The sequence below is a fragment of the Ornithodoros turicata genome, chromosome 4 (assembly GCF_037126465.1).
Source record: "Ornithodoros turicata isolate Travis chromosome 4, ASM3712646v1, whole genome shotgun sequence".
Classification (NCBI taxonomy): domain Eukaryota; kingdom Metazoa; phylum Arthropoda; class Arachnida; order Ixodida; family Argasidae; genus Ornithodoros; species Ornithodoros turicata.
In genome coordinates, this window is record NC_088204.1 from 1,317,370 (window position 1) to 1,345,318 (window position 27,949).

Below are 27,949 nucleotides of genomic sequence, written 5' to 3' on the forward strand. Positions count from 1 at the left end.
TTTTATACATAACAGAGTCAACAGAGCAACTCACACAACCATTAAAACCAGCATGTTTTTGCAACAAACAAATATGGTTTATTGTTTCGTTTACACAAAATATTTTGTTGTGACTTAAGTTTGAACCATGTTATTTACAATGAGAGGCCCTACTTTGAAAAGCAATGCACATACTGCTTGAACCCCTGTTCACCCTGTTCCAAGTAAAATGGGCATTCCAATCACAATGTAAAATGTGCAAATTGCAAATTTGAAAAAATGCAACTGTTGAGCATTGCACATCTTAATTCATATACAAACAGCCAAGTGCATCACAAAGTTTAGGAAACTGTCATCCTGTAGCTATGCCAAAACATTTCTATTATTTTATCAATTCCACATCATATACTGTAACAACTTAAAAAGGCATATCACAGTGTTATTAAAAATACAACGAAAGTTCTAAATTTGCTCAACATAGAAGCATCACAAAAAATATTATTGGCACCTTTGTGGGCATTTCGTACATTCAACACATATTTTCGCCTTAAAATAACTGGGGTTATGCTTGTACAGCATTAGAAATCTGTAGCTGTTTCACCAGGTGCAGTGTCAACAAAACACACAACCAAATGAAATGTACACGTAAGTGTACGTGATTAGGATGTCCCAGAACAGACGCACATTATCAGCATTATTATGACACTGTACATAAGATGGAACAGAAAAACACATTTTAAATGCATTCAAGAATTAACTGGTGTACGTAATTGCTCAGTTTTGACTGTGGCTGTTCCGTTGTTGTTTACATCTGCTTGTGGTGCACCAGGCTATCCAGAAAACTAATACTATGAAATCAAGTCAGGACCGAAGCTGACTTTCTGTACAACGTGCAATTTGACAAAACAAACAAGTAATGGCCAGTTTGACACCAAAAACATCATCGTCTAGCATTGGCAGTTTAAGGCTTTTCATAACAAGGCGCATCATGATATTTCACTATTATGTCCGCGGGACGCTACCGTCCCAGGTAGGAGGCACTTTGGGGGCTCTCCCTGGACTGAGGACTCCAGTGACCCGGCACGCTCCACAGCTGTGTTGGACTGCCTCTGGACCGGTCCGCCGAACCAGGGGGATGCCAAGGCAGAGCTGCAGTTGACACGGGACATAAGAAACATGGAAGGAAATAATCTGGCTCAGTCGGGCTTTCGGTCTTGGTAGTCTGCGGCAATTGTATTGTATAGAAAGAAGCACCCTATATAATGCGGAAGTCGCTTTTTTCGTGCGGAAAATATTTCTACGTTCTTGAGGCACAACTGCCTCATAAAGTGCCGTAAAATGTGGTTGCAAATTTAATCGAAATATTTTGCATGGTGCGTCTCCATGCAGTATAAGGAAACGTTTGTTCAGCTTTAGTTTTGGTCCGTACTGTCAGGTATGCCACTGCCAGCATATGCCTAGCAACCTTCAAAAGAGTGTTGAACAATGTTAAAATGAATAATCCTGCAGTACTCACTTCCTGGGGGTGTCTGACCCGGTGAAGTAGCAAACACATCGGGTCGTGTGGAGATTGATGCCTTTTTTCCTCCTAATAGTGGCTTGTATCCTGCAAAAGAAAACTATGTATTATGGCAAAACTACAATTTTACATTCTTAGCCTCGCATTTTAAACTTAAGCCATGTTTTTGCCTTCCGCTCTGCATCACCCCCACCTTGGCTAAAACACACACAAAAAAGCCGAGAACCAAACACGAGCTTACTTAGCCACTTATACAAGCACGTGTGAACATTAAACGCTTCATACTCAGCACTGCCTCTCGCCATCGTCTTTCCACTTTTTGAAATGTGATCCCTGCGATGCTTAAGTCAAATCCCTGTATATGTAGTATGTATAGGTAGATACTGTGTACTTTGTGTGTCCCGTGTATCGAGATATTGATTGGTTGTTTAAAAAATAAGCTAATTAGTTAATTGATAACTAATTAATTAATGACCCAATTCATTACCTATTTTGTAATTATTTGGCCGAATAACTAGCAAACCGGAATACTTTTACTATACTAACTACCGGGATACTTTTCCCTCCGGGTCTTCCGTCTGTATGAATTGTATTACTCATTAAGCATTGTGAAGTTTAAATAAATTCAAATTCAAATGATCTCAAGGTAATAACAAATAACTCACTAATTTTTTTCTTTTTTTCACCCAAAAATCTGCTCTTTCGCACAATATTGCCAGAGTTTACTGTGTTTTACAGTTTGACATAAACCATAAAACATGAAAACAAAAACAGAGATATAAGAGATTGGGACAAACATAAGCTCAGACTATCAACATTTACTTTAGTACATGTACAACCAGAATGAAACAAAGATCACCAAGAACACATACTTATGGGAAACAAGAAACCTATTTTTCCATCTCCTGAACTTCCCCAATATTTACCCTATACACTGAAATTAAAAAAAAAAAAAGAAAGAAAAAGCTATGATTTAAGTGTGAGTGAAGTCAAATACAAACCTTACAAGCAGTGACAGCCATGGTTTGAAGAGTGTCTGAGAATGGTTGTACGAAGCAAGAACGCAACCTGATGGCGCACCTCAGCACATGCCCCCTTCTCAATATTTACGCAAATCAACAAGCAATTTGTGTTTGTAGTTATAAACACATACGTCGTACACTAATAAGACATCATACACTTTGTACAGGACTCACCCAGCATGACGAAAGCAGTGGCAGAAGCCAGAAGAAAGGTCATTATCCAAAACTGGTAGTGGGACCAGACAGACTGAATGGCACCGTGCCATCCCGCTCCATATCCAGCAGGGCAACTGGAAACTAAACGCGAGAACGAGTTATGAAAATATATATGTCCGCATGTGGCTCATTGACTACATATACATGATGGACATGGCTATCACGCGACCTATATAATGTTGCCTGATTCTGCATTCCAAATATGGGCAATGTCAGTTTTGCGAGGTGTATTATCTTTTCTCGCAATAATATTGACCTCTGGCTATGGAGAATAAAAATGACATTTGCGTTGAGCTCACACATTACGGTTAACCCTTAAGCTGGCAACACATGAAAGCTGTATGCGTAGGGCCTGACTTTTTAGGGTTAAACCCGTATCCGCCCGATATTTACCCCCCGAACGAAATCTGTAAAATTCCGGTTTAACCCGAATCTACCCGAAAACATCCGGGTCGCGTGGCACACTCATAAGCGTGCATTAAAATAAAGTTTGATAACATTGCTAAACATTAGTTCCATGTTAAGACAAATTTTTATTAAACAAAAAAAAAATCACCCGAATACACCCGAATTCCTGACGACAGAATATGCCGTAACGGGATTTAACCCGAATACACCCTAATCTTCAAATGAAAAATATCACCTGATATTTACCCCCCGAATTTGGCCAAAAGTAAAACCCGAAAAAGTCAGGCCCTACCTATATAATGTTGCCTGATTCTGCATTCCAAATATGTATGGGCAATGTCAGTTTTGCAAGGTGTATTATCTTTTCTCGCAATAATATTGACCTTTGGCTATGGAGAATAAAAACAACATTTGCGTTGAGCTCACACATTACGGTTAACCCTTAAGCTGGCAACACATGAAAGCTGTATGCGTTGTTGTTTCATGCATTTCCTTATAATGTGCAGTGGCAAACACAAGGAACTTGACAGTGAAGTTTGTTCAAGCATTTGTAGATTCCATGCGACGACATGTAGGAAAACGATACTCTGGTGCGATTATGTAAGGAACGGCAGCCCTTTAAGAAGATGCTACAAGTAGTACAACTTCATGTAACGGCAGTACTTTAATGCTAAACATTAAGTATCGCTACAATAAAGCATTCACGCACACATGCTCGGCATCTACCTCACACTCACTTGTGCCATCTGGTGGGGCCTCCAGGGTGATCTTGACGGCCACAACGTCACTCTGTCTCGTTGCAGGGCACTCAAAGGTGACGTTGATTAGTGCAGCGTGGAAATCATGCTTCCAGAAGGCCTGGAAGTCCCTCACGCGGAGCGAGAAAGTATACGTGTGCTCCCACTTGGGGTCTGCCTGGGGTCCAACCACTTCCACCAGGTCTGGTTCAGAAGCATACGTCTGCGTGGCATCACACAAAAGGGAGGCAGCAAGAGTCAGCTACGTTTGCACGGTGGACAGAGGTGAGGAATGTTCAGAGTTTGCTGACAATCAAGTGAAGCTGCGACTGTTCTGGAGACAAGACGATACCTCACAGAGAGTGGTTTCACGTTTCGCTTACCATCAAAGTGGCAGACTTTACACAACTGCATACTAGCTTGGGTGGTCAGTTAGCGTGTAGCAATGCATTCACTCATCCGGATGAGTGTAACATCCAGAGGTCTGCGCGTCACTTGGTAGCTGTTGTATTGCTCATTACCGGCCTCGGTGGCTCAGTCGGTAGCGTGTTCGCCTTCTGATCCCGAGATCGCGGGTTCGAACCCGGCCGAGGACGCCAGCAACTTGGTGGCAGGGTACAAGTTGCTTAGACACGCCGTCTTCCGCGAGGGACGTTAAATACGGGGTGCCGTGTAATGAGCTTTCATTGCACGTTAAAGAACCCTCAGGTGGGCAAAAGCAATCCACAGACCGACCGCTGTGGCGTCGCTCATGATCTCAGTTGTCTCGCGACGTAAACACCCAATTATTATCAATTATTATATGTATTGCTCATTATCGTTCGTGTTACTGTAGCGTACAAACTCGAGCGTGCAGCTCACAACAGCCTGGTAGTAACCTGGTGTGACATTCGCGCACCTAGCGTAATAATAACATGTGGCGAGGCACACACCTTGAGGCAGTCACGCATAGCAGCAGTTGCTGTCACGCCAACGGTTGCAAATGGGCGGGCGTTGCTAAGCACCACTTCCCGCAAGTGCAGGTGGAATCCAGCAACCAATGGCAGCGCCACTGGGGCAGGCGTGGTCAGTCCAGGAGACAACACACCCAGGGATACCCCTCCTCCTTGTAGAGCGGCCATGTGAAGAGATCCCAGACGACCAGCGGGTGATAGAGCGCAGTAGTACGTGCCTGCATCGTGTGCAAAAATTCTTTCTTTGGTCAATGCCACATCTACACGAGCTGTGCAAACAGAGAGATTTTGGCTTCGACTGAATTGATTATAAGTAGAGTATGTAGTAATTTTTCAAACGGTAAAAAATCAGAAACTTAAATATAACTACATGCTGCTCAGAAAGGCATCGTAAATAAATGTACAGTGTTGCTACGTGGCCTAAAAATTTGGTCCAGTCACCAGAAAAATGAATACAAATATTTATATTACACAATTCATTCGATACTGAGCTTAGCTATATGAACACTGAGCTTGACATTAGCTATGCGAACAATAATTATAATAAAATAATGATAACGTAACGAGGAGAAGCTGCTGCGTTGATTTCTGCTCGTGTATCATTTATGAGCGCTGAGCACTGCCTCATTGAACAAAAAAGTTTTTGCCCTACAAATGTCACAAGTATACTCAAAATATTTGTAAAAAAAAAATGGGCAGCAACAATAAGGACACAGAGCATTTACCTTTTTCGAAGTCAAATCCGGGACGTGCGACAAACACATCTTGAATCTGAGCGTCTGGCAATGGTGGCACAAAACTCGCTATGCACTCAAACGGAGGAGTCACCACGACTGAGTCAAAGTCACGGCACAATTTTCCTGCAATCACAGTTCATGACTTAGATTAAGTTAACGATTAGGTGTGATTATTTGTTGCATAACATAAAATTATTTTCGCATGCAGAAGTGTAAGGTAGCATATGCACCGCTGCAATGGATGCTACATCGCTGCTTTGTGTTTCATTGTACAGGTGTCACAGGTACAATGTACCAACGGAACGGCATCAAACAATCTCTACAAGTTCCATGATCACTGGATTTGTCCATCATACAGTGCAATCCCCTTAATTTGAACTTGAAGGGGACCAAAGATTTGTTTAGAATAAAGCAGAGTTTCAACTAAAGGGAGCTGCTCTGAACAAGGGCTTAACACATGGCAGTGCATACTAGCTTCATGGAAGATGAGTCATCCCACATGAAAAATTTTTGCAGTTACAAGTGGTTTATGAAACAATTTCCATTTGAAGCCACTATGAACCTCTTTTCTATGTAAGTGGTTTAAAGTGAGAATTGTTTCATAAACCATTTGGGATTGCAGGCCTTTTTCACCCGAGATGGCTCGCTAGGCCTTGCCACACCATTTTTTGGTCACGTCGTGTCGGACATATGAGAAACCCATTCATCCCAAAACATTCATGTACAGGCAAGTACAAGTTCCAAAATGATCTGCTATACATGGTTGCACGTAAAGCACTGATACAGATGCACAAAAGAAGCTTCCTTACGACGAGGTCCCTAGCATGGTTTTTACTTTTTACGCAAACATGCCAGGTGTTTTGTAATACTAACTGCGCAAACCTAGCTCACGTCCTTCTTAACGAATTAATCTTAGCTGCAAATTTTTTGCGCAGTCTCCCGAGTTTCCTTATAAAGGAGTTCGACTGTAATTAGAAAAAGAAAATGGCCACAATCAACCACAAAGAGGATCATACTACATCGATAAAACAAACTTACCATACAGGTTTGACTCCTCCGTACCCAACCGTACTGGAATACGGTTTTCCACAAGCGTAGACACGTGAGTCACATCTTCTGCGTTAATCGAGATACTGGTGATTGGGTTTACGACGATCTAGAAAACGACGGGCAACAGGCAGCATAAAGTCGCACGAATGATCAAATGATCGGTGTCAGAGAGCCAGAAGAGACAATACAGTACTGTCGTACCTGTTGAGATGCAAACAGGTGAGTCGATATATTATAGCTGACGACATCCCTTCCTGGTTGAGTCGCAACCGCTATTCCCTGTCTTGCCTCAATCTTTATCGATTTATCCATGCTGGACCATATGCCCGTGTTACCTACCCGATGCAACAAAATGTAACGCAGTTGACAACATCATGTTGAATGAGAGTTAAACTGAGTTCTGCCAGTCAAAACGAAAAACAAATTAAGACCAAAAAGCGGTTAAGACCGCGGAGTGGAAAAGACCAAAAAAGCATAAAGACAAAGCGGCACTTAATCGCCTAGGGTCAAAGCCTTACCATGTGCGGAAACCAGGGCCGCATCGAAGCAGACGACGTCGCCAACTGTGAGTGCGCTTCGATCAGGGCTCAGTGCAGATTGTGAAAAGAGTGGAATGAAGTCTACAATACGAGGGTTGAATTCGTCCCACAGTTTGAGGACGGTGTTCCCAGGGTGGCTGACTCTCACGAGCACCGTGTCGTTGTCCATGGCTCTGCTCACCAGCACCAAGTCGTCCCTGCGTGGCAGTGCAAGACCCTTCCATAAATCTTCTGTTCTAAGTTGCAATTGACACTTGCAAGTACAGTAAACTATTTTTATTTGAGACGTACTAATTTTCGTGAATTTCGCGAGGGCTTAAAACTCGTACTCGCAAACGCAGCTTGGCGTTTATTTCGCGAAAGGGAACAGCCCTGGAATCGCGCGAATAAATACTCGGGAATAACTTCGCAAATCACTAAATGCGCGATTTGCGAATATGAACAAGTTTTTCGCACAAACAACGAGCATACAGTATCTATATTGTGGGGGAAGTCTTTGGGGGAGCGCGTCTCTCACGTTCTTTCCAAGAACAAGAAGCTCGCATCTGTCCATGACTATATTGCTATTTCAACCAGCTTGACCTTCAGCTTGACCTTCAACCAGCTATATTGCTGAACCAGCATGACCCAGCTTTGTAGAAGCAGTAGTAGTGTGTCCTCAGGTTGGCCAGTTTGTGCGTGCGAGTTTTGACACTGGAGAAACGACCCATGTATTTCACCTTCGTGGCTGCGGTGCCACCTCCTCCTGTCGGTGATCCTTCCCTCTCTCCCACTACCGCAGTCGTGCACCGTGGTTCCACACCCTGGATCCCCGGTTCAGGGAGAAACGGGGTTTTACCCAAATCAGTAAGCGTACGATTTGGTGGGTAAGTTAGGGGAAGAATCGGGTAAAACCCGAATACCTCAGACCCTAGATACGACGTGTCTTTCTAGTAAATCACCGAGCAAGACTGTAAGAAGTCATAAAAGTTAATAACTGTTGTCATCGTCGTGGGTACGTTGACTTCAAAAGCAGCAGCCGAAAGAAGGGCTCACCGACTGGGTCGCCAGCGCAGTCGACTCAATGCAGCGTCCAGTTTTCTGCCCATGCCGTCGTGGAAGGTGATCTTCAGACGTGCCTCCAGACCGACAGGAATGTAAGGAAGGGGCTGCACTGCCGCATGAACCTCCACGTCTGTCTTGGTCATTGCATATGCTATGGAAACCACCTGCATGCGACGAGAGAAAAGGTATCGCAGATCCGACTTTATTGTAACCAAGGAGGACGAGGAAAGTGGTGACATGTTTTTTGCTTAAAGGATGAAATCCCCCTCCCCCCCATAAATCTTTTAGTTTCAATATCACCGTCTCATTAAAATTCTAATTATTAACTACAAAAAGTAGATAAACTTTGTAAGCTTCATTGCTGGCATATTGGTGGAAGTTACAGAAAGTTGAGAAACTACCTCGATCAACGCTGCGAACGTCTGCTTCACCCCAAAGTCTTCCTGAAAGGCTACTCCTACCGTTGCGCGACCAGAGTCACCAGCAGAAGTCACGACGCCGTGGTTATCGATCGAAATGACGGGCTTCTTACTGGAACCTAGAACTTCGTAGTTCAATCCATTGTCGCCGTCTCTGTAATATCGTCAAGTAACGGCGTGAATAGAGCCCTCTAGAAATCTGCAAAATTTCACCGAATTCGCCGTGTCTTTTAAAGGCCTGGTCTTTCTGCTGCGGCAAATCTCAAATTCTGCAATTTTCCCGTGGCAAGTACTTGCGCGTCTAGGCTGACGGACATACATATACGAAGACAAAATGCTTATTCAGCTGCGTGACGTAGAAGTAAAGTGTCCGCAAATCCAACAATACAGTTGAGTAACAGTACTTTGCGCTGTTTTAACGGTATAGCACAACACAGTTAACACACTAACATCATACAATCGGGTGTTTTCATAGAATTCTTCAGCACCATACTAAGCCTTGCACACTTGTTTCCGTCGCACGCTTCGCCATGAGGGACATGTTGGACGTGATATTGCCGACGGGAGCAAAACAGAAGTAGTAAAGATATAATGGATGTGAGCTGAAACAGCGTTGCCAACATGAGATGCATGGTACTAAACGTTGGTTTGCACTCAGGTGGTGTGAGCCGTAGGTACATCCATCTCCGGCACCAAAGCTGTGTTCCTCAGTAAAGATTCGTAATTCCACGAAATTCCATATAACTACATCCACGTACTAAATTCTGCGCATTTTTGCAGAATTGTGGAGAAGTCAGGGCATTAGCAGTGTCTCGCAAAAAACCTGCGTTTCCTGCAAAATCGTGTTTTCCTTTTTTTTTTCTTCACAGAGTTTTCAGTATGTTACAGAATTGTGTAAGGATCTCAATTGATCTGCGACATTTTTGTAGGTTTAACCCAATCAGCCGCGATCGCGATGCCTGATGTGACTGATACTGCTGGTACTCACGTGATTGTACATACCACAAAGAAAAAATTTAACGACAGGAGCGTCCGTAAAGAAATTGTCAGAGCTGAGTCTAGTTTTCTTTGTGTGCTGAAAAGTTACGAAAGGCTGGAAAAGTGAGTCGGTAAGTGATCTTGGGAGAATGCTGCAACATTTTTTTGCTCGTTTTTCTCTTGCCCACGGAATCCTGCGGATCTGTAAACCCCGCTTCGCTGAAATGTTGATCTTCCACTGCAGAGAGCTAGGGGCTTTTAGGCATGAAGTTCAGGCTGCTGCTGGCGGCTATCAAATGTTGTAGTTGGTAATGTTGGTAGTTTGATGTAGTAGTGACATAGTCGTACTGTCAAAGTAGTCTACTGCATGGTAGTGGTGTTTACCTGTTGGTCTTCAGTGGAAGTTGGGCATTTGGACCCATGAGCAAAGGCTGGACACATGCGTGTGGTCGGACTAGTTCCAAACGTGGGACTACCTGCAGTAAGACAGCGAAATATGAACAATAACCGGGAAACGCAAGAGTTGTATACAGCTGGTACGTCTGCCGCTAAAAAAAGAGACAGGAAAACATTTAAATTCTATTAGAAGGGACAGCAAGAAGTTTATTTCTGAGGGCACAAAGCTCATTCTTCGAAGCAAATTCTTTTATAAAGGTTCGAAAACCTAACAGTGTGTGCGGATTTGCTACCATAACTTTCCAATACAATATGTCAGCTTATAGAGCTTGCTATGAAAGATGTGAAACTCTACTAGGTACCATCAAGATGGCCCCCATTAATGGCAAATATAGTGAAGCTTGTACTTGAAAAATATAATGTCCACTTGATTACTATCAACAAGGTAGCAGAATCAATGCAGCAAGCATGTGGTTTCTCACAACCAAAATTGTGAAACTGTGCAACCCAACGTGCTGCCCTTATTATTTCTGAATGCACTGCTCCGTTTCAAAAATAAGCCCAGACTAACCTCTATTTGCAGCTCAGCAGAAACTGCTTCATCGCGCAGAAGTTGTTCATACTGGGGGCTGGATGCCGCGTTGAGGACGCGGACCTGGAGACGGAGAGATGTTTGCCCGGGACGCAGCGCCATGAGGCGCACTGCACACGCATTTTCCTGGGTCACCTGCAGCCCACTCTGAAAATGCAGCCGTAACATTCAACGGGTTAACATATTTTTGACAAATTAAGCGCAATCCCATTAACTCCAACTCAAAGGAGACAGAAGATTTGTTTGAACTAGTTAGAACATATAAGCAGCTCATTTATATTCCAAAGTATTTATTTACGGGCAAGCATCGAAAGATCTCAGGGCAGAAAATGATCCCATACCCACGCTTGCGTTGCACTGCCTGTGCACTGCTCACAGCTACTTGCTACGCAGTACTAATGTCAAATTTTTTAAAAAATCCTGCCAAATTTTAAAGAAATCCTGCCATCCAGCTTACAGCGTCATATCACACACTCACAAAAGGTAGTTTCTATATTGTTCGAACCATACGAAGGTGGCCCAGGAAGTTCGTTACACCATCTCCCACTACTTCCTACTGTCCACCTTTTGTCCGTACGCCTCCTGTAGGCATAACTGCTTTGCAGTGCTAACATAAAGTACAAGAAAAAAGAAAAAGAAAAAACTTTTGCCTTTAGATGCATTGGCAGTTAGTTCTAGTCATACATTCTAGACCTACGGCAAAGTTCCGTAACAGGTCCCATTGTGCAGCAAAAGAGGTACATGAGGCAGCTAGCAGGTCCTGTTCGGGGTGCATGGCACCGCTACAGCTCTCACCTGCTGAAAGAGCGATTCCACTGCAATAACATGCGGATTGCTGACGGACCACTGGAACAGAAGTGGGGGAACGGCACTGCAGAACGCAAAGGGATCTTCAAAGTCCCCACGCCCAGCAGCGAACACCGACATCTGCGAAGTAAATAGAATTTTAAAGAATTTGATTCTCGTCCACGACACGATGTATGGGAAAACGTTATTTATAATTACGGATCCCTTACCCACGTTCCTTCCACCAAACGCCTCAACGGCGCACGAATCTTGATGCCTCGCAGTGCGACTACATATATAGTCACTTGATCCTGAAATATTGTAAGTAAAACGACTCGTGCCAATTCAGACAAATGCAGAATTACCGATTACAAACACCAAGGACATCAATGGAACAACATGATTCAGAATAGGTTCAGAATATTTTTTATCGTGTATGTCTAAGAAGCAGAACGAATAAGTCATTATCGTACAAATTTTTGGGGTAAGTGCCTTTTACAAATCTCCGGGCATAAAAGTTGTGCGCAATTTTTAGTTTATAATTAACGTTTAAGTCGGGTGCCACTTATGTACCCGCGTGTCATCGGGTCAAATTCAGAAGAATTATATTTCCGTCAACATCACATCAGAAAAGAGGTACGATGTGGCTCCATTAGGCAACTAAGAATAGGAGGACAGTCCCTCCTGAGATAAACTTCTTACCTGCGAATAAACTGCAGCCTCGCCAGAGTCCGTAAGATAACCCAGCGCCCTAGCAGTGAGCACAGTGTTGCCTCTCTGTGTTGCTGTCACCACCCCATTGGATGCAACCGTAGCCACTGCACCCGCTGAACTATCTATGGTGTACTCAACCCTTCCTTGCGGCTGAGGGCCACCCATGCACCACACCTGGGGCAAGATATTGCACGTGAACTTCGTGGCTACAACTATTTGAGTGCGCAGACAAATTCTGCCTGCCAATACATACACGTTTTGAAACGCGAATGTGGTCTATGTTTGCGGTGCACGGTTAGAGCCCCCTGCTTTCCGCGAATCTGCAAAATTGTAAATCCTGCAGATTTGTAAATCCCGCTTCACGGAATAGTAAATTTTCCGCCACAAACAGCTGGTGGATTTATACGTGGTACATTAATGTAGAGCTGATTAGAAGAGCGCTACCACCACGTTATATGCTATAATAATGCTACGGTACTAAACCCCGATGTAACGAAGTGGCAAAAAATTTGGAAAATTTCGTTACATCGAGTACCCGGCCCCATGATGTAAAATACATGAAAGTAAAATACATAAAACAACAATACAAAACATGAAAGAAAGGGCATGGTAAGCGCAGAATGAGTACATGATTTGAGTCACATTCCTACGGCTGATCGCGTACTAAAATAGTCCGTTACCTTTGCCTGGGACAAGCGCATGAGAGATGGCCAAACAGATTGCTCATAAACCCATACTGCATAAACTGCTCATTCATTACCCTCCGTGCAACAAGCATATCGACAAAGCACGTCGATAGCACCCATAATTTGAGTCGTTACATTGATAAAGAACATGCAAGCGACTTCGTTTCGTCAAGAGTATATTGATCAAGTATATTGAGAGAGTATCATATTTAGAGTATTATATATTCACGAGTATATTGGGATTTGGCAGGAGTATATTATATAAAATGTAGATTGAGTTCAATGGGGAAAAGGTTGAGGAAATAAAAAAAAACTTCGTTACATCTCAGATTTCATTACATTGTGTGTTTGCTACATCAGGGTGTAACAGTATACTTTGCTTTTTGTAATGTGCAATTCTCAAGGATGTCAAGGACATCACACTTAGGACTGTAGGGGAATAACTTTGCCGTTCTCAGTGTTTTGCATCATGAGCACCACAAACTACTGTAATGCATATTGTTCTTATAAGGCTGTTTCGCACACACACAGAAGGCATTTACGATGAGCAGGTACACGGTGACGAATACACACATACACACACAACCATAAGGAAAACAGCAAAACCATGAACTTACTTGAAACGTTGCCCCCACAATCAGCGTTATGTTCCTCGGATTGAGCTTCAGCGGAGCAAATACCTGCACATGCAGCATAAGGACCCTGTTAGCATAAAGGGACATGACAACGCATCCATGAAAATTTTCAGTGCCGTATTTACTCGCATACTGAATGCACCCCCAACTTCAGCAACGAAATGCTGGTACCTTTTTTGTTCCCCGCACATTAAACACGTCCCGACTTTACTAGCACAGCCAGATCGTATCGCGTAGTCAACAAGGAGGAGCGCCTGGTGCCATGGCGACGAACATATGCGACATATGCGACATACGAATGCGACACACATAAAAGATCATTTCATCCACGCTTGATGGAACAGAAGACGATTTGGTGTGGGAGAATCGGGACGTTCGATTCCGGAGAGATAAAAGCGGATATCTCGGAATAAAGCGGGAGTTAAGTGTTGGGCTCCAATTTTGCCCGGGTAAAAAGTGTGCGACTTATACCCGAGTAAATGCGGTCTAAATAGTAGTCTCAAACATAAATTTCTCTTTCCCATTTGGGAAAGTTGAGCAACTGGGACAGCCATGAGTAGATAGAGTAGCACTGACGCAAATTATTCCAGTGCCTCGTTCGCCAATCTCATTCTCTGCGGTACGTTCAAAAAACGTCTCTCAAAGCTAATCTATTGGCTGCAGACGACACCAGCACCATTTTTATACATTGTTGCCAGCTCACCTGCACCGGCAACACTTGGCTCGCCACAGCCTCGCCGGTGGAACTGGTAGTGAACTGGAGAGTCGTTGTGCCGAGTGCTGCACCGTGAACTGCAAAGTTCACTTCTTTTGCATCCTCCTCGAACCCTAATGCCCTGAAAAAAAAATAAATAAAATAAAAGAATACACAGGGCCGGTTCGCCTCAAGGGAGAAGGGTACTACTTTTTACTCTACAATATTATTCTATAATCTATAACTAGGGCCTGACTTTTTCGGGTTTTATTTTTGGCCAAATTCGGGGGGTAAATATCGGGCGATATTTTTCATTGGAAAATTCGGGTGTATTCGGGTTAAATCCCGTTACGGCATATTCTGTCGTCAGGAATTCGGGTGATTTTTTATTGTTTAATAAAAATTGGTCTTAACGTTGAACTAATGTTTAGCAATGTTATCAAACTTTATTTTAATGCACGCTTACGAGTGTGCCATGCGACCCGGATGTTTTCGGGTAGATTCGGGTTAAACCCGAATTTTACAGATTTTGTTCGGGGGGTAAATATCGGGCGGATACGGGTTTAACCCTAAAAAGTCAGGCCCTATACCTATACATAATCCATATTCTAACAATCTACAATATTTTGCCCTATCCGTGACCAGTTTGGCGACGTAGAAGATCTATCCTCTTACGAACCCGCGATTACGTGACACCGCCACAAACCTGACTTTAATTATGTTTGACCCGACGACGGGCTGGAGCCCCACGAGAGCAAACACCGATGAAGGCAGCAGATCCTGGTTGGAATCCAGTAGCTGAACCTTAGCAATTACCTCTGTCTGATGCTCAACCTGGAATACAACATGAAGCACCACGTTAATTAACAAATGCACCATTAATTTTGATGCGACAGACTGCTCTTCAAGCTGAACTGCCCAAGGTTAAAATGGGAGCAGTGCAAATAGCACTGTTCAATTTTCAGGCATTATTAACGTCAGGCATTAGGCATCTTGGGCAAAATACGGCCCGTGGCCATTCTTCAAATAGCATTGTACTTTTAACATTGAACATTTAACGTTGTAACATTTGACTCGTTTATGTGTATTCTGAGGCTTACTTTAACTAATATTATGCCCTCATTTTGAAGCAAAAGCTATTAGTACATTTCTCACGTAATTAGCGCACTTGTTTGACCCACGCATTAATTACGTAAGCAAATACAGTACTTAGATATCAGCATAATCGCTGTCAATAAAACCAATCAATTAACAATTATCAGCAATACGTAATAGTAGTAATAAACAAGAAATCCTATGGCATAGCGCAAAAATATTCAGGCAACAGTTGTTCATTATGGGACCATGAAACTAAAAATTGAATTGAATTGAAAAGGGTGCATTACCATGGTAATCATAGTGACATGGATACTGTAGACTCCGACAACCTGCACTCTCACAGTGGCTGGCGCCTCAGAGTCGAGACACAGGTCGTGTACGGAGAGAACAAAGGCTCCGTCTTTCCGAGGGCTGATCTGCGAGGATGACGCAATTCATTTACTTTTTTAAATTAACGACACTGCAAATTACGTGGCAAACACATCCACTAATGCTACAAAAAAAAAAAAAAAAAAAAGAGAAAGATGAAACCCCCCAAAATAATCGATGAAGTGTACTTTGTTACAATTGCATGTTTCGATGAACTGATGACTGGGACACAGAAATTCATTAAGGTTACCCATTCAGTCAGTAATGAGCTGACCATGATCCTGCAAAATCCAGCCTAACATTAAGCAAGAACGACGTCACACTGCAAGTTTCACTGCTAGCAACCAGTTGCGTCCATTCAAAGGACATGGTTTCATAACTTACTTTAATCTCGCTCGCAACTTCATCAAACTTGACGTCTGCTATGGAACTGTCGGAAGATGTGAGTTGGTAGAACCCAGAGCCCTCCAAGATTTTTACGGTCGTCTGAAACAAACACATAGGCGTATTACGTGCGTTTACTTACGCATACCAATATTTACTTTTGCACTTCCACAACGTGTATCATCATTTATTATGGTGACTTTACCACCTGTTACAAAGCTTTCCAATGACAAAGAGTGCATTTTAGCTCTGGCGTTTCAGGTAAAACCCAATGGCTCATGGGCGTTACTGGCTGTCATCGAGATTTTCATTCCAAACCAAAAGAGGGCAGGACTAGCCCGGGACTTTGAACGGTTCAGTCCCCGATATTATACTGCATTTAAAATGCAAAAATGTTACATTACTTGCATAATGCACATTCACAGTACCCACCTGTTGCACAAATGCACACTGTGAACTACACATCACACTCACCTGATGAAACCTGAGTACTTTCTATCATTTCTATGCATCATGAAACTAAGTTCTCACGTCTATGAATTATCATAAAACTTATTTCTACAGAACGTTACATATGCTACTCTATAAACAACTAAACACTTACGCATATCAAGAGACAGGTAAGCCATGTTTGCGTCACAAGTACATTTCATGGCATTAAGTCGAGCAAAAAAGCCTCTACAAAATCATCCTTCTCGATAACATTTAACCTTGAAGCATGTAGTTTGAGTTCTTGCTTACTGACGAAGGCAAAAATTTGTGAATAAAAATATGTTTACATCAATGTATTTATAGAAAACACTACAAAGACGCTTTGCACCTCAAAATAGAGGCCAAGTCTTCTCTCTTTCAACTCAACTCAACTCGGAGACCAAGAGTAACAATGTATCCGAGTAGAAAATATCCATACCAATCAAAATACCAACTGGTAGCAAACAGAGTTGTGCCTAACTCGTTACTTGGTAACGGTTACTTTTTTTGGTAACGAAGTGACGATTCAGTTACTTTTTAAAAAATGGTAATAGTAACGGAATCAGTTACAAAAATTGGTAACTCGTTACTGAGTTACTCGTTCCTTTTCTTCAGCGCGGGGGAGCACATTTCGGCACTCCGTGTGGCGCAATGCGTGGACCTGTGTGACACACGACCACGTGTGACTCAAAGTATTATTACAGTCCCTAGTTGGATGTGTTGTTGACGTGCTGAATCGTCTTAAACGAAGGCCCTTGTCTTTTCTCTTGTTTCCGTAATCTCCGACCATCACTCCTTCCCAAGAATGGGTACCAACTGTGCTATGGCTACAAAAAACGCGTTTCGACTTGTAGCCTTTTCTTGTCTTTGCAAAACTTCTGAGTGCCCTAAATTATGACGCAGCCCCTCGTCTGTTCTTGGGAACCGTTGGTGATCGGTGGCACAAAAACCGGTGTCTTTTCTTGTGTTTTCATAACCTCCGATCACCCCCACTTCGGCAGCAGATGTCATCACACGAAAGAGAACGAAGATCACTGATGTAAATTTCGCCTATCAGCTTGGTGTGAAGTGCAATTTCTCATTAGTAATGAGTTGAAGGCAAGTGACGGCATGTTTGTTGGCGGCGGTAACGAAAAAGTAACTCGTTACCTGTGAGTAACGAGAACTCGTTACTTTTGTATGTTTGTAACGAGTAACATATTTAACGAAAGGAAAGTTAGGTAGCAAGCGAGCTGGTGGTGACGATCCATGACTTGAAAACCCGAGACGAGGTATATACGGTGTATGTCTGTTTTCGTCCCTACCTCGTCTCGGGTTTTCAAGTCATGTAACGTATTTAGTTACTTTTTTCTGAAGTAACGGGTAACGGTATTTAGTTCCTATTTTTTGGTAACGGGCACAAGTCTGGCAGCAAAATACCAATCTCTAACTGTGTCAAAACAGCGCCGCTATTGCCACACGCTGTACTATGTTGTAGCAAAAAATTCATCTTTTATTTATCTTTATGACATAGGAACATCACAGCGCAAGCACAGCCATGGGGCTCTGCAGCAAAATACAACATATCTTTTATCGAAAATAATTGCAATTTAATTACGTAAAGGTATACCAGCACTCGCATCCAGTTTATAGTGCAGGTCAAGAACTGAAACACCGATTTAGTGAGCTCATAAAGAAAGCCAGGACTTCGCTTACTGCACATCTGAACAATGTCGCAGAGAGAGAGAGAGCTTTTGCTGTACTAGCGAATGCCATTTTACACATCCGAGCATTATGAGCCAGAGACAAAGAAAGTTATCATACGACCACCACCGCTTGTTAGTACAGAGGTAGAAAACCATGGTTAGATTTCTCAAAACTGTTTTACACGCAATATCAAAATGTTTTTTTTTTCTTTCTTTTTTTGGTGCACTGAAGCGAGGCCTCCAGTAACGAACAGTGGTGGTCGACGATTCCGCAGACGAGGAGGTCCTAGTCCTAAATTACAGTTCCTGAAAATTTACAAGAGGCACATGCATAAAGATATTGAAGGAAAGAACTCCAAAATTATTTTGTCGATGCCATCACCGCGGGAAAATATTTTCTCGAATCTGGTGTCTCGAACACGTATATCAAATTTTTGCTAATAATATGTCCGAAGTTTGGTACACTGAAACACTGCTCCCAATGTTGTGAAGCAAAGGTCACTACACGAGCTCGAACGTAAACAGCATTGCGGGGTATGTGCAAGCACACTGTTGGAATTGTAAGAGGGGCTTGGCATTTTTGGGGCTGAGGCTCCTTTGGCATCCAGTATTATCGTGTCTTGCATACATTTTCAAGGCCATTCCAAACAACCCAAGCTTCCTCGTGATACTATTTTGTAAACGTACCGTGTGAGATGGATGATTGAAGACCGACGTCTGAGATGGTTCTACTTTTGCATCGCCCACAAGTGAGACAGAGACTGAACCACTCACAGCTGGATTCACAGGGTGCTGCAATGGTAATAGAAGAAAAGAAAGAAGAAGAATAAGAAGAAAAGAAAGAAAGAAAGAAAGAAAGGCTACAACATACCACATTGGGAAGTGAAGAGTGCCGTAGAATCTGATGGTTGTATCCCACAATGCGAGCGGACACGGTCAGAGGACCGGATTTGCCAACAGGGTGGATGGTCTGGAAATCTGCAAAACAGTCCCCAGTCAGTTGGGCCTCAACGGAAGGAGGAAGCATGTACCTCGAGAGACTTTCTTGTACCCCTTGGATCCATCCACATGCGTGACCACATCACGATGACTGTCTGGCTTGGCCAGGAGGTAGTTGGACAATTCCCAGTGGATGTCAAAAGAGGTGATGTTGGAGAAGCGTCGACCTAGGGCATCCTTCACCACCACCTCTACTTCGACGTCGCGCGAATTTGGCACCGGAACCTGGTAAAAGGAATTACCGGCAAACATTAACAAATATGCAAGTTTTAACCCATTCTTGTAAAGACTGCGTGGGAGATTTTCGTACACTACTGAGCCTTGGCAAAACACTGTGGAATAGGCACATTCTCACACATAGCATGTCAAATGGTTTACGTTAGATGTTCCGTACATGTATTAAAAATATCCCGAGGGACAATATTAATCCAGAGACTGAACACTGTGACGTTGCATTTCATCATAGTGATTGCACAGCATGGAGCCCAGGACTATTATTATTATTAACATGAAAGGTGAACTACATAATCAACCATGCGCATGCTCATTGCATGGCGTTGTATGAATGTGTCACAGAAACATTCACTCAATAACGTGAAAACAGAGGACTGTATCAAACTATACAAAGGGTTATCACCTTATCACCGTCTTCTGTGGCAGGACAGGGCACCTTGGCATTCTTCGGTCCCTTGCATTTCACCCTCAGTGTTACACTATCAGGCACTCCACACACAAGCCTGGAAGGAGCGGGTCACTTTAAAAAAATCTTCTTAACCAGGTACGCCAAAATTGTTACAGTTATTAACTTTGTTTTTACTTAAGTAACTTGCTAATAAATAACTTGCTTTCGGTAGCTAGTAGCCACAAACGAGCAACGTAGAGACAATAAAATAATAGTGGAGTGGAAATCCCCCATAAGGTGTATTTGACATCGAATCGAATTGAGGGAAAAAATGGCAACTACCAAAGCTAAAATTCGTGCAAATTTTATAATACGTGCCTTTTGCATTAAAAGTTTGCGCTTTGTAGCCCACGGCTTTAGCGTAATTTATCCGGCATTAACTGTCGCAAGAGAGACACGCAATTCCTCTGTGGGAAGCCCCCTACTCTTTAGTTTTACATGATAGTGTTTCTGGCTTTTCAGCAGAGTCTACACCCTGCTGGGGTAATTGCTATCTCGATTTCAAAATTTGATGTCAGGCAGTGGCATGTTACACGGGTGAGGCTGTAATTATTTCTGAACATCCAAAGGTCACTTGTGAAACAAACAAATTGGCGCCCTGCCTCAGCCTTGCCACGAACATCCTTTAGCTTCTTTGCTGGAGTGCGTATGTCTCACCTGGGAAAGTTGCGTTGCTGAAATTTTGACCGTAAGGGATGTCTCATTTTGTTCCTGGGCTGCAGGCATTATTTAGGACTCTTAACTTTTTAATTAAAGGCAACCTCCCAGACATCAATTGAAATCAAAATCCCCAGCCAGCACTGCTAACCCCTTCCTCAGGCGAAGTATACACAATTAACTTGGTCAAACTATCTTTAAGCTTGTAGAGGAGATACCCTACACCAGTCCTGATCGGTGATGTGCGAGAGAGCTTCTCAACTTGTTGCTTCACTCCAGGAAATTGCCAATAGAACTGATGAGCCAGCGTGGTAGAGCCTATCAGCTAGGCACATCAGTCCAGCCCACGGGCGACCAAAAGTTAAGCAACAATGGTCCGCCTTGTCTTGGCCCTGCAGTGTTGGCAATTTCGTAAAGCACGCTTCACCTCATGCAGGGAGGCATGTGGTGAAACCCCCTTTCAGGATGGTGCCATTCATATTTGGGGAGTAGTCAAATTGTATTCAGAAAACCAAATGCATGGATTGGATATTCGATTCATAAATCGAATACTTGGAGTAACCGATATCTGATTCTAATTCGAGAACTCGAATAGTAGCACCCCCCAACAAAACGGCAAATAAAAATGACGGGCAATCACCTGATAGTGGCAGTGTTGCGAGCTGGATTTGGGATCGTGGCTGAGGCATTGTTTCCTATGGCAAGTTCCAAGTTCTACATTCAAGGCAAAAATGTTACAAAAAGGGACGAGACAAATATAAAAAAATATGTATCACCGCAAGATAAAAGCAGGACACTCACAGTCTCCCCGAGGTCACGACAAAGAACCCTAAATACGTGAAGGTCTCCTGAAGGAGAAACCAGGGACGTCAGGTTATTAAATAAATGACCAATAATATGGTATAATCTTTATAAACCTACTGTTGTGACGGAAAGGGTCGATGATGCGCATCACGCTCACGAGAGAGGTATTGTCAGCTGTGACTGGAACACAAGGAAGTGCATCATGTTTGGCTTATTTGAGTCGCAACTTATTATCATTAATTAACTTATTATCTCATTATTATCTTATTATCTCGTAACTCATTATTATTAACCTATCATCGGTCGCAACTGCAATGCCTGACATGACTTACACGGCTGAACGTGCCGCGACGGAAGAAGATTTAATGCCAAGAACACCCGGAGAGGAATTGACAGAGTTGAGTCCAATTTTCTTTGCACACTGAAAAGTTACTAGAGACTCGAAAAGCGTGCGGGACGAGCCGGTAAGCGATCTTGGGAGAATGCTGTAATATTTTCTTGCTCCTTTTCACTTGCCCCGCGGAATCGCGGCGATTCGTATGTCCCACTTCGAGGAAAAGTAAATTTTCCACCACAGAAAACTAGGGGGCTTTAGTGACGGTCGATTTAGATAGGATTCGTGCGTTTCAACTTGCTGGATTCACATCAACTTGCTCCCCGATGAAGCACTCTCTCTTGCTCTGCCAAGAAATCTTGGATCTGTTGAAACTCTAACGAAGCTCTCGGCAAAGCAGACGGCACTGATACTTCATACGTTCATGCGGAGGAGAGGAGAGTAATTTAAATGGTGTTGGTCTATACACTGTTTGTACGGGTGAATCGAGAAAGCTAACTTAGTGAGCCTTTGTATAAATATAAATATGTAAGTATAAATATGTCATTACTTCTCGCATAGTGACCCTCTGGCAACATGGGCCAAGGTCGAGGTCCCCCCTCGAAGGCGACGTCCTTGAAGGAGCCATATGCGATGACTGCAGACTTCACTGGGTGAACGGGCTTACGAGAAAAAAAATCCATTCTTAGTCATTTGTATCGTCCAACTTACTTGCGTAACACATTCGAACGTACATATAATTAGGGCCTGACTTTTTAGGGTTAAACCCGTATCCGCCCGATATTTACCCCCCGAACGAAATCTGTAAAATTCGGGTTTAACCCGAATCTACCCGAAAACATCAGGGTCGCCTGGCACACTCGTAAGCGTGCATTAAAATAAAGTTTGATAACATTGCTAAACATTAGTTCCATGTTAAGACAAATTTTTATTTAAAAAAAAAAAATCACCCGAATTCCTGACGACAGAATATGCCGTAACGGGATTTAACCCGAATACACCCGAATTTTCAAATGAAAAATATCACCCGATATTTACCCCCCGAATTTGGCCAAAAATAAAACCCGAAAAAGTCAGGCCCTAAATATGAAGTGTGTACTATTCAGTACAAAGTATGAAATGTGGCTCACCTTAAGAGTTTTATGACATCCAATGACGGTTGTGCTCTTGAAAGTAACATCCCCAACAGTATACGACACGTAGATGCGAGTGTGGCCGACAGCCTTGCAAGTGAACTGCAACGTACGACAGCCGCGTCCTATGGGTGGATACTGGCTGTCTGCATGTTCAAAGTATTCAAACTTAATGCAATCTCCATCGGTTTGCTAGTTCTATAGTTGTATAGTTCTACCTTCAACGTAGGCAAACTTTGCAGGGTCAACCATTTCCACAGATAGGGGAACCTTGGAACAGTCGTCAAAAACTCGCTTCCCCGACTTAGTGGCTGCAAAGAACAGATATCAAAGGATCAAGTATTGAGAGAACCCACATATGAAGTCCTGCACTTCTTGTTTGCATTCTCTTATACGTATTTTATGTTACAAAACCAACGTGAAATTTATACTAGTACAAAAATAATCGGCAAAAACCGAAGTTGCGAAACCCCGTTTCTCCCCAATTACCATTCAAACGACAATGACTCACTTTCAAAACAAATTTTGGAAACATGAGCTTAAAAATTACAGCTGCGCTGTATGAGTCTCGTGTACAAGGCTACTTGTGATGACACAAATTAACTAATTGACGAGAAACTTTGTCGGCAGATTTGATATCTGTGAGCAGGCAAGGCTTTCACCTGCCGTTCTTAAAGCACATTTGACCTTCATTTATTTGCAACCGTAGAGCTATTTCATGAGACCATTTTAACACCCCACTCTCGTGAGGGTTTAAATGGGGGTTACGGGGGTTTAAATGGGAGTTACGGGGGGTTTAAATGGGAGTTACGGGGGTTTAAATGGGGTTTATGGGGGTTTAAATGGGGGTCACGGGGGTTAAATGGGGGTTATGGCCAGCATATCTCTGTGGTCACTGCCTAATTAAATGTTAACTTACAGGGGTCTTCATAGCCATACAGAGCAACAGGAACCACAACATCGTTGAGATAGTCTATCTCAAGAAGGGACGGCACAACCTCGAGGTCGGCCACTGGTTGAACTGACACCTGTTCAGAGGATACAGCAAGATTGATAAATCTACAATAATACTCAGAATGTTGTTATGACTGATGAGTTTGATAGGCTATGAAATTACCATGTGCTATGACACTTTAACTTGTAAAACTACACATAGGAAAGGACAAAGTCTTTGAGTACAGACTGTACTTTGAGACGCATTCTGCAAGAGCTCCATCCCATGTGATTAACAATGTTTGTTGGATACAGTCGAACTTCTATGTAGAGAACGTCGATTTAACGAAATCCTCCGCTTGACACACCTCTGAATGAAGCGACGCACAACACACTAAATATGATATGTACCCACCTGCCCGGTGTCTGCTACAAAGTTTAACACATTATGTGTTTGCATTTACCCTTTCCCATAGACGGCAGTGCATTTCTACACTTGATTTAACCGAGTGTCTGTATTCCACGCATTCTATTTAACGAAACCGTCCGCCAGCAGAAACCCGAAAGTGACACAGCACTCCCCCGCACTCCCATATGAACGTCAACGTCACAACGTGTTCTTATAGGTTATATTGGTCTTATAGTAATAGGCAGATAGGGCATCCATCACTTTTGCTGTGAAGCTCCGCGATCACTCCAGTGTCGCTTTCATCTTTTGATCTGTTTCCTGTGGTGCCTCGTGATTAGTGCAGTCTGGAAAATGGAAAGTTTTGCCAGTTGATGCTAAACTTGCGATAATCGAAGCAATGTCCCGGGGTGAAAATGAAAAAAAGTGGCTCACCACAACTTAGGAACGTTCTGTGCTTTTAATGTCAGGAAGGACGGCTAAACATACTTTTTGTGCGTTCCTGAATGGCACTGTAATATGGCGGTGGCATCTGTACCCAATAAGACTCGCGTGATATTCAAGAATAAGCGTGCCTTTCATATTTTTATGGCGGGCTGCGCAGGTTGGCACCTGGGCCATTTTTTTATGGACGCGTTCGATTTAACGAATTACTCCATTTAACAAAATAAAGTGTGGTCATTTTCAATTTCATTACATGGAGGTTCAATTGTATTCATCAATGTAATACTTGTGTGTTTGTGACCAAATATTTTTTGGTGATCAGAAGGCACCGCTTCATTCTAAGCATGAAGGATCATGCTTAATTCTTATTTGACGCAAATTCTAATCGATAGTCACTGTTCTATATCTGGCCCACCTTGGCTTTGCTGATGAAAAAGCTGTTGAAAGCATCCTCCACGATCACTTCAGCATCACCCAGCGACTTTGTAGTCACCTTGGAGGTGACACTCAGCTCTTCAGGCTGATATGAGATATGGGCCACTGTGTTGTTGCTCACAAACCAGCGGTAAAACTTTGTACCACCTGATGCCTGTGCAAAAACAGACTTTATGTACCAGCACAACCTATCCAATACACAGCAGACTGTTTACACCAGAATCACTGGTGTAGCCAAAAAAAAAAAGGGGGGGGGGGGTTCAAACCCCTCCTGAAATCATACCTTTGGTTGAATATTTTGGGAGAGGGAAACAAGTGGAAATCCTCCTCTCCCATGTAAGGTCCCCATAGAACCCCTCCCGAAATATTTTTCTGGCTGCACCAGACTCGTTAAAGTTCTCCAGAGCGTTTTTTTACCACTATGATTTCCAACATATATTTTGCCTAGGATCTTCATAGGCCACAAGTGCTCCCAACACATACACTAAAAAGCTATAATACTCTTTTTCTGAAGCTACTGATGTTATGCAGACCTTTGGATATACAACATATGATGGCTGCAGAGCAGGATCCCATGGAAACAGCATCACCGATGGAGTCACCAGGAGCTTCTCGTAAATCATGACTTCCTGAGTGCCGTGGATATCATACTTGGCCTTCCTGATTGACCCCACCTATAAAAAAATCGGTAAACTGTTTTGTTTGCAGACCGCGTACCATTTTCTTCACCCTGCTCAATGATATTGAATCGAGTCAGCTCATGATCCCAAACTTACCCGGTGAAGAGGGCTAGGATTATGATGATGATGATGAGCCAACGGATTACATTTCAGGTCAGCATAAAATGCAATGTGACGGCACTTTTACTGCATAACACGTTTCGCTACGTGCGAATTTTTTCGGCTGCCACAATGTGGACGTGAAATTGCGCCAATGAAGGTGATTCACCTCGTTTCAGTAATATTTCTAAAGATATTCGAAAACTGTTAATATCGTACGGTAAATTGGTTTCGTGAACCCAGCTTCCCTTCGAAGGGCTTATCACTGCATTCTGGTGTGACCTCAATCTCTGCAAAAACCTGAGAGTAGGGACTACAAGGTCACCTGATGAGACATAAGGAAGTCAGTGACTGAAAAGGTTAGCCAGCTGTAGGGCAAGGTCATCTGGTTTTCTAGCCATCCCAAGATGCAGGTGTGTGGCCCTCACAAAGCCCCCAAAAGGAACACGAAAAACAAAAATTTTTTACCTACCTTTGTTTTGAAACCTAGGAAGACAGCCTTGAGCTGACAGGACCCAGGGCCCTTTGTCCTCACCAAGTGGTGGGTGCCATTCTCAGACGATGCGACCACTTCAAAGTAGTCCGACGGGAACTCCACATCCATGGCTAAGTTCTGCACAAAATATAAAATAAGCTTTTCTACCACATATCGACTATGCAAAGATGGAGGTGTTTGAAAAATCTAGTCTTCACGACAATCCACCGCAAAGATTAAAGAGAAGAATAGCTCACATCACTGAGGTGAACACGGTGATGTCTCTCATCGTAGAGCTTCACCTCAATCACGTATTCAGACTGCTCCTGCAGAGCCCAGTTGTCACCGGGCTGCACCGTGAACACTAAGTGCGCACATAAAAGGAAGCATTAATACGTTGAAAAGATGCTTCACATGAAGTGACATCATCCAGGTATTTCATGGTCAATAGAGCACAGAAAACTAAACTCTAAATGCTAACTAAAACTCTCAAAACCAACTAAGTGCCCTTTGCAATGACAATATACGTACGACTGATAAGATAAAATATAAGGTTTAATTTTGTAGTAATCAGATATAAATTAATTAAACAAGGTACACGATGAGCAAATAGACTTTACGTACGGAAGAATTCAAAAAGATTCAAGTTAGGATTTAAAATAATGACATTAACAGCAGCAGATTGATTTAGTGAATACTAATAAGACAAAAACGCAATATTTAACGTAAAATATTGAGATAAGTAAGCCACGAGAGCATCAACTTCATTTGGTGCATAAAGCATTCAATCAATTTCAACTTACACAAATAGCTTGGCTTGACAACATAGATTTCTGCCTGTGGACGCCTTGCAAGCTCATGAGAGACTATATCTGAGGTTCAAGGTTAAAGTGATGCATCGACTCTGCTGTTAAAAACTTGCTTAGAAGCACCACAAAAATATGTACAATAAAGCATTACGTACAAAATGTGCTAAATATTGCTAAACCCTAGATTTGATGACAACATTGGGAATACATAAACTGGCCAGGCTTGCCTATGTACATGCTGAAGACTACTATGCTAGAAAGCATTTTCAATGCAGACCCCCTTTGGTTGATGCTGTCTACCAATATAGTTATCAATGAGGTATAGATTCAAGTACTCCATATGCATCTGATTTGTCTAGATTTCATTTCCCAGATGATCTAACTAACGTTTGATGACTAACCAGAGAAGGAGCAGAAAAAGAAAAAAGAAAGAGCACAACCTCAGTCATGACAAAGGCCTGAAAAGAAATCCTCAGACTGGAGTGAACACAATTCTGAGACTCAAAATGTGGGTCTGGCTCAGGGTCCTTGGGCCAGCCAGGGTCCATGCAGTGGTCCTGATTTTTATAGCACCTTTATCTCTGTGCCCGTAGAAGTTGCACAAGAAAACTGCTTACAACGGCAGACTTTTTACGCATTCCCTTCAGAGACAACTCACAGCTGCGTCTACACTGAGTAAGGATACTGGTATCTTTCAGCAAAAGAGCAGTGTGTCCAACAGTAAGGGCCGTGACCCTAGAGTCGGCGGAAGTGAGTTGGGCCACCGAGGGATCTGCTACTTCCAGGTAGTACTGTTGGGATGGGAGTTGAATTTCTGTGGGAACATAGAGCGAACAATTCTGAATACGCGTGTTTCGACAAAACACGCTGCATGCATCACGGAATTCATGGCACCGTTACTTGTCACCGTCATGCATTCAAAGTTTGTCAGATTTTTCGCTCATTTCG

At 42.9% G+C, this 27,949-nt stretch overlaps 1 protein-coding gene across 1 annotated transcript in view; it reads right to left on the reverse strand.

The window, feature by feature from the left end:
- Positions 1-53: 53 nt before the first annotated feature.
- Positions 54-27,949, reverse strand: part of LOC135390621 (nuclear pore membrane glycoprotein 210-like) — a 32,064-nt gene continuing 4,168 nt past the window's right edge. The window contains exons 7-44 of the mRNA XM_064620392.1: positions 27,687-27,815; positions 26,996-27,064; positions 26,450-26,556; positions 26,190-26,330; positions 25,472-25,612; positions 24,919-25,092; positions 23,640-23,748; positions 22,939-23,031; positions 22,718-22,866; positions 22,138-22,249; positions 21,371-21,433; positions 21,251-21,297; positions 21,090-21,163; positions 19,748-19,847; positions 19,143-19,335; positions 18,983-19,089; positions 18,799-18,903; positions 15,956-16,057; positions 15,490-15,618; positions 14,811-14,938; positions 14,114-14,246; positions 13,393-13,455; positions 12,078-12,263; positions 11,606-11,686; positions 11,385-11,516; positions 10,569-10,736; positions 9,986-10,077; positions 8,606-8,777; positions 8,196-8,368; positions 7,140-7,357; positions 6,823-6,956; positions 6,610-6,727; positions 5,560-5,694; positions 4,814-5,052; positions 3,882-4,104; positions 2,695-2,817; positions 1,496-1,585; positions 54-1,128 (exon numbers count right to left, since the gene is read on the reverse strand). Coding sequence (XP_064476462.1) covers positions 998-1,128; positions 1,496-1,585; positions 2,695-2,817; positions 3,882-4,104; positions 4,814-5,052; positions 5,560-5,694; positions 6,610-6,727; positions 6,823-6,956; positions 7,140-7,357; positions 8,196-8,368; positions 8,606-8,777; positions 9,986-10,077; positions 10,569-10,736; positions 11,385-11,516; positions 11,606-11,686; positions 12,078-12,263; positions 13,393-13,455; positions 14,114-14,246; positions 14,811-14,938; positions 15,490-15,618; positions 15,956-16,057; positions 18,799-18,903; positions 18,983-19,089; positions 19,143-19,335; positions 19,748-19,847; positions 21,090-21,163; positions 21,251-21,297; positions 21,371-21,433; positions 22,138-22,249; positions 22,718-22,866; positions 22,939-23,031; positions 23,640-23,748; positions 24,919-25,092; positions 25,472-25,612; positions 26,190-26,330; positions 26,450-26,556; positions 26,996-27,064; positions 27,687-27,815 — 4,883 coding nt within the window. The 3' untranslated portion in view covers positions 54-997. The remainder of the gene's footprint in view (positions 1,129-1,495; positions 1,586-2,694; positions 2,818-3,881; positions 4,105-4,813; positions 5,053-5,559; positions 5,695-6,609; positions 6,728-6,822; positions 6,957-7,139; positions 7,358-8,195; positions 8,369-8,605; positions 8,778-9,985; positions 10,078-10,568; positions 10,737-11,384; positions 11,517-11,605; positions 11,687-12,077; positions 12,264-13,392; positions 13,456-14,113; positions 14,247-14,810; positions 14,939-15,489; positions 15,619-15,955; positions 16,058-18,798; positions 18,904-18,982; positions 19,090-19,142; positions 19,336-19,747; positions 19,848-21,089; positions 21,164-21,250; positions 21,298-21,370; positions 21,434-22,137; positions 22,250-22,717; positions 22,867-22,938; positions 23,032-23,639; positions 23,749-24,918; positions 25,093-25,471; positions 25,613-26,189; positions 26,331-26,449; positions 26,557-26,995; positions 27,065-27,686; positions 27,816-27,949) is intronic.